The sequence below is a fragment of the Priapulus caudatus genome, unplaced genomic scaffold (genome assembly GCF_000485595.1).
Source record: "Priapulus caudatus unplaced genomic scaffold, Priapulus_caudatus-5.0.1 Scaffold1752, whole genome shotgun sequence".
Classification (NCBI taxonomy): domain Eukaryota; kingdom Metazoa; phylum Priapulida; class Priapulimorpha; order Priapulimorphida; family Priapulidae; genus Priapulus; species Priapulus caudatus.
The window spans coordinates 35,177-40,953 of NW_014578813.1; the positions used below are offsets into that span (position 1 = coordinate 35,177).

Consider the following 5,777-nt stretch of genomic DNA (forward strand, 5'->3'; position numbering starts at 1 on the left):
CATTAATCAGCAACCTCACCTTGTTCTCCATCTCGCAGCTTCCCTCGACATTCGTCTCCGACCTATGGCCAGCGAGAATGTCTCCTCTCATTCTCAAACTCCTTCAAGCAAAACCAGCTCCTGGTAGAGCGTCATCTGCCTGCACCCACAAATCAGAAAGACAGCCGTCAGTCTCCGTGGATAGGAATTTATTTATTGTCCCTGCAATTTTATTATTAGCTAGCACTCAATTGTTCAGCTGTGAGGTAGAGGAGGAGGAATGGCGGAAGGAGGAGGATGGAGGTAGGAAGGAAGGACGGAAGGAGGAGGAGGAGGAGAGGAGGATCAGAGAGGGAGGAGGAGCGATGAGAGCAGGAAAGTGATGAGGAGTGAGGAGGAGGGCAGGCTACCTGAGGTCATCCGTATCTTGACGTCGACTTCGCAACACTCTTCTCGTTCTGAGTTACATCAGCTCTGCATCAAACCATTCTGGCAAGTGTCTCGTCGATGACTCGCAGCAGCTCATCCTGTCGTAGACGCATGCCTGTAACACACACCTCCAGCACATTAATACCATGCCTCTCCGACCACTAGCGTCCATCCTTTCTGTACACCAGCCTCGTAAGCACACCAACCCCTCACACCATGTAATTACTGCCTCCTCGCCACCAGATCATCCTGTCTGTTTAGCACCAGGCTGTAAGCACACAACCCTCACACCAATGTAATACCTGCCTCCCGCCCACCACTCATCCTGTCCTGTAACACACTCTGTAAGCCACAACCCTCATCACAGGTGTAATACCTCCTCCCCTCACTCAGCTCATCCATGTCTGTACACCAGCCGTAAGTCACACCCCTCACACATGTAATACCTGCCTCCCCCACCAGCTCATCCTGTCTGTACACCCAGCCTCGTAAGCGACTACACCCGCCACACATGTAAACCTGCCTCCCCCGCTTAGCGTCAATCCTGTCTGATACACTCAGCCTGTGAAAGCACCAACCGCTCCACAGCAGTGTAAGACGTGCCTCCCCCACAGCGTAGCATCCTGTCTGTGACAGCCAGCCTGTAAGCATCACAACCCTCACACATGTAGAATACCGTGCCTCCCACCCACCAGCTCATCCTGTCTGTACACCATTCACCTGTAAGCACAGCAACCCGCTCACACATGTAATCACCTGCCTCCCCACTTCAGCTCTATCCTGTCTGTGACACGGCAGCGCTGTAAGCACATCAACCTCTCACGCATGTAATTACCTGCCTCCCCCCACCCAGCGGTCATCACTGTCTTGGTATGATCCAGCCTGTGAATGCACACAGACCGCTACACAGTGTGAATTATCTGCCTCCCCCGACCAACTCCCATCCTGTTCTTGTAGACCAGCGCTGTAAGCAGGGCACAACGCTCTCACAGCATTGGTAATACCTGTCCTCCCCCACCATGCTCATCTCTGTCTGTAGACCAGCTTGTAAGCAACACAACCGCTCGACATCATGTAGATACATGCCTCCCCAACCGAGCTCATCCTTCCTGTTCAACCAGCGCTGTAAGCACACAACCCTCAGCACATGTAGGTACCTGCCTCCTCCCTCCCCCAGCTCATCCTGTCCTGACATCCACCTGTAAGCACAACAACCCTCACTACATGTAATCTTGCTTCCCCCACCAGCTCACCCTGTCTGTAAAACCACCTGTAAGCACACAACTCTCTCAACACTATAGTAAACCTGCCTCCCCCACCGTGGGCAGCTCAGCCTGTCTGGTAACACCAGCCCTGTAAGCACACCAAACCCTCACGACATGAATACCTGCCTCCCCCACCAGCTGGCATACCTGTCTGTACCCAGCTACAAGAATATTAGTTCATGAAGCTATAGTATAGAAACAAGGCGAGATTTACCACTAACGCTGATTATCCGAGCCTAAACTACTGAGGTTAGAAATCGAACATGACATATACATCACGTTGACGTGTACATGACATCACATGATCGTTGACAGTAACACACGCGGTGACATTACATGACACAGCATCCGTGACATGACATGGAATGTTTACTTTCGTGCATGGGGAGATTGGGACCACCGATTGACGTGACATGACACACTGGGTGTGACATGAACAGCGGTGACGTGACATTGACACACGGGTGAGTGACATGACTCCACGGTGACATGACAATGACACATGATGACATAACATACCACATGAACATGACAATGACAATTCGATGACAAAAGGAAAAATTAAGGACTTTTCAAGGACAAAGACAAAATTCAAGGACTTCAAGGTAAACGTTTAAGCGCCAACTACGCACTTAATCTCGTCCCCATGAGTCTGGTGCAGCTGCTTGCTCCAGCGGCGTCAGGGTTGGTTTGCCCCCCGGCACATAGTCGCATGACGTTCAGCAGCCAGAGAGGAGCGGCTGACCACTGGCTGAGGACATTGTGTTCTCCGCTGTGAAAAGCGCCACGCTAACCCTTTCTGCCAAATCAACACAAGTGTCGGCGGAGATGCAGATGCTGTAGTATCTACCTTCCAATGAGCTGCACACGCTGGCAGTCAGTGCCTAGACTTACGTGACGAGAGAATTCCAAGGCGCCAATGCCATATTGTGTAAGATTTATTGATTGGATTTTGTAAGTGGAAAATTGTTTAGAATTTTGCATTGTGATTCGGCACAGCAACGCACGAGATGTCATACTCATTTTACAATAAACTGTTGCCTGTGTACTGCCATTTCTTACCAAATTAAACCTGGTATCCATAGCAACACTTGCTCACCTTCTCACAGTTTCCTCCCCTCCCCCTCCCCTCCTCCAAATCCTGCGAAACCCGCCGAAGCCATGCCTGGCTTGGAGCATCTGTCTGTTCTTCGTCCATCTTCTCCTTGAAGGCCAGAAGCTCTCTGTCGTGTACCTGGAGGCTTCCTGTGTGGGAAAAGAAGGCATCATCCAATCATTCTACAAGACATGCCAACATTCAATGAAGCCAAAGTAATGATTTCTAAATTCCTGGTGTTTGACAAACGGGGGGCTCGTGTCCGGACAGGCCAAAATTGTTTGAAACTTAGATGCTCTGTGGTGGGCATTCTGGAGCCATCTGTGGGCACTTTCAGGCATTGATTTTAAATTAGCACAAAATGAAGTTTTCTGCCTGGAAAATAGTACGGGGAAAATCAAAATTATTTCAGAGATTGATCTAATTACGAGATACTATATATTTATTACGAGTAAAGCTTGTGCATACAGGCCCAACAATCATAGGGAGACATTAATGGAATCAGATACCCTGATTATGTTATCTTTCTTAATTGACTGCATAGTGATTACAGATAGTAACACAAAATATCTCAGATCTCCTGCTAAAACAAAAAAACTGACTAAACATGTGACATCACTTCACAAAATTGTGCAGTTCTCTAGATCGCTGAATAAATAAGATGAATAAGTTTGCTGAAGAAATAACATGACTACTACATATTACATGTAGTGTACTACAAAACTCTTCTCACAAAGATTCACAGTTCTCTGGCTGAAGCAAGTGAGCAACTGACTTAGAATAACTGTCACAAAAACATTCAAAAGATCTCAGTTTTCTTCTGTTAAACACAAAGCACCACTACAGTAAACGCTCTGTCAGTGTCCTACATCAAGTTTGTTGTAGCGCAGGCACTCCTTGGCCTTTCGGCGAACACATCCTTAGACAGAACAGCTCTTGTAGCACGGGTATCCCATGCTCTCATTCTCACTTTAACTGGTAATCTTCAAGCAGCTGAAAGTGTCCTTGTGCTTAATTGTGACGCTGAAATTCAAGTTTGTTTTTGCACATAGCTGAAGGCAGGGTTCAGAAGTTCTGCATTTGAATGAAATATTGTGGAAATCAGGATATCACTGCTGACGTCAACCTCACACTGGCACACAGGGGCTTTCCCAGTGCGGAAATTCCGGCGGCAAGTTTGAAACTTATTGAAATTTACTAAAAGTCTTAATAATGGAATGACTTAGGCGTAATGTGCGTAATTAAGTAAACACCAAAATCGTAATAATTAGCGCCCAAATCGTAATTGTTGGCCATGTCTGTTCCATCATCAGTCGCAGGCTAAGCCAGCATCCCGGCAGCCACAAACAGCAAGCATGAGCGTGCATCTGCGGCGACGGCGACGCAGTGTTCAGCCGTCCGCACGCATGACACGGAACGCGACGTGTATCAGCGCATTACCCAGAGTAAAAAATACACGGGAGCGATGAGCGATTCGCTCTTCAAACCCTCCGAAATCGCTTCTCCGTTGAGGCTCAAAATTAGCTCCCATAAAAATTTTGAAGAGAGCTACTTTTTCCACAGACTTTTTAAAAAGAGCTCCCGTGAAAAAAAAAGTAATTTTTTCCGTGGTATCAGCGCGTTACCTCTCCGGCACCTCACATGGCTTCATCGTGAGCGGGATGCTGGGAGCTGGCTTCAGCAGCTCAGGTCGCAGCCCCCCCTGCACCTCCTCCAGCTCGCCGCTCAGCTTCCCCACCTCCTCGATGATCGTCTCCTTCTTACGTCGCAGCTCCAGCAGCTTGGCGTTGAACGTGCACTTGTGCTGGTGAAGCTGTCACAGACATACAGATGCATGGGTGGGTGAGTGGGTTGGCCGCGTGGGAGTGAATGTACGGATGGACCAGCACAAGTGGATGCAGCGTGCAGTGGGGGCCTCCCCCCGCGCCCCTCCCTCCAGCGCACACCCCCACGCCCCTCCCTGCCTACACACACCCTGCGCCCCTCCCTCCAGTCGCACACCCCAGCGCCCTCTCCTCCGCATCCTGCACACACCCCCCACGCCCCACTCCCTCCTGCAGCAGACCCGCTGCACCCTCCCTCCTGCACACACCCCTGCGCTCCTCCCTCTGCACACACACCCATGCCCTCCCTCCTGCAACACACCCCTGCGCCCCTCCCTCCTACACCACACCCCTGACCCTCCCTCCTGCACACACGCCCGGCACCCCCCTCCCCGTGGCATTCCATGCTTACTCAGTGTCTCCTGAGCTACCAGCAGTGGCGGGGAAGGTCAGGGTCTGGGAGCAGGAAGAAGGTAAGAGCCAGGGAGAAGGGGGAAGGTCAGGGTCTGGGAGCAGGAAGAAGGTAAGAGCCAGGGAGAAGGGGGAAGGTCAGGGTCTGGGAGCAGGAGGAAGGTAAGAGCCAGGGAGAAAGGGGAAGGTCAGGGTCTGGGAGCAGGAGGAAGGTCATAGCAATACTATATGACCTATATATGACCTATATATGGGTAAAAGGGAAAAACCTCAAAGGTGTCATTTATAAACAGGTGGTCGTTCGAAAGATTGTTTCACTGTTTATCCGCCAGTCAAGGGAAATGCCATGAGTGTCTGTTATAGACAGGTGTCCACTACAGACATGTGTCCTTAATAGGCAGGTGTCCATTCTATAGAGGTGAGCGCTGAGTGTAGCGTTACTGAGAGTTTGCCTCGTCGTATTTCGCTCTCAGGTTCGGACGGTGGCAGCGATGAGGACGACAGCGACGACGACGACTCTGATTGGTCGGAGTCCGAGGACGGGTCAGATTCGGATGGCGGCCGGGGACTGGACGATTCCGTGTGTCCGGCGGGCTGCGAGCAGACGATGTATGACACAGTGTGCGCGCTGCGGGAGAACAGGTGCGTGTCTGAAGTTACCTGCCAATCACATGTGCGTGTCTGTAGTTACCTGCCAATCACAGGTGCGTGTCTGTAGTTACCTGCCAATCACAGGTGCGTGTTTGTAGTTACCTGCCAATCACAGGTGCGTGT

The 5,777-nt window shown here is 50.6% G+C and overlaps 1 protein-coding gene across 1 annotated transcript in view; it reads left to right on the forward strand.

Annotated features, from left to right (window-relative positions):
• LOC106817518 overlaps window positions 1-5,777 on the forward strand; it is a 47,783-nt gene that overhangs the window by 29,271 nt on the left and 12,735 nt on the right. The window contains exon 24 of the mRNA XM_014822187.1: window positions 5,477-5,645. Within this exon, the coding sequence (XP_014677673.1) occupies window positions 5,477-5,645 (169 nt within the window). The remainder of the gene's footprint in view (window positions 1-5,476; window positions 5,646-5,777) is intronic.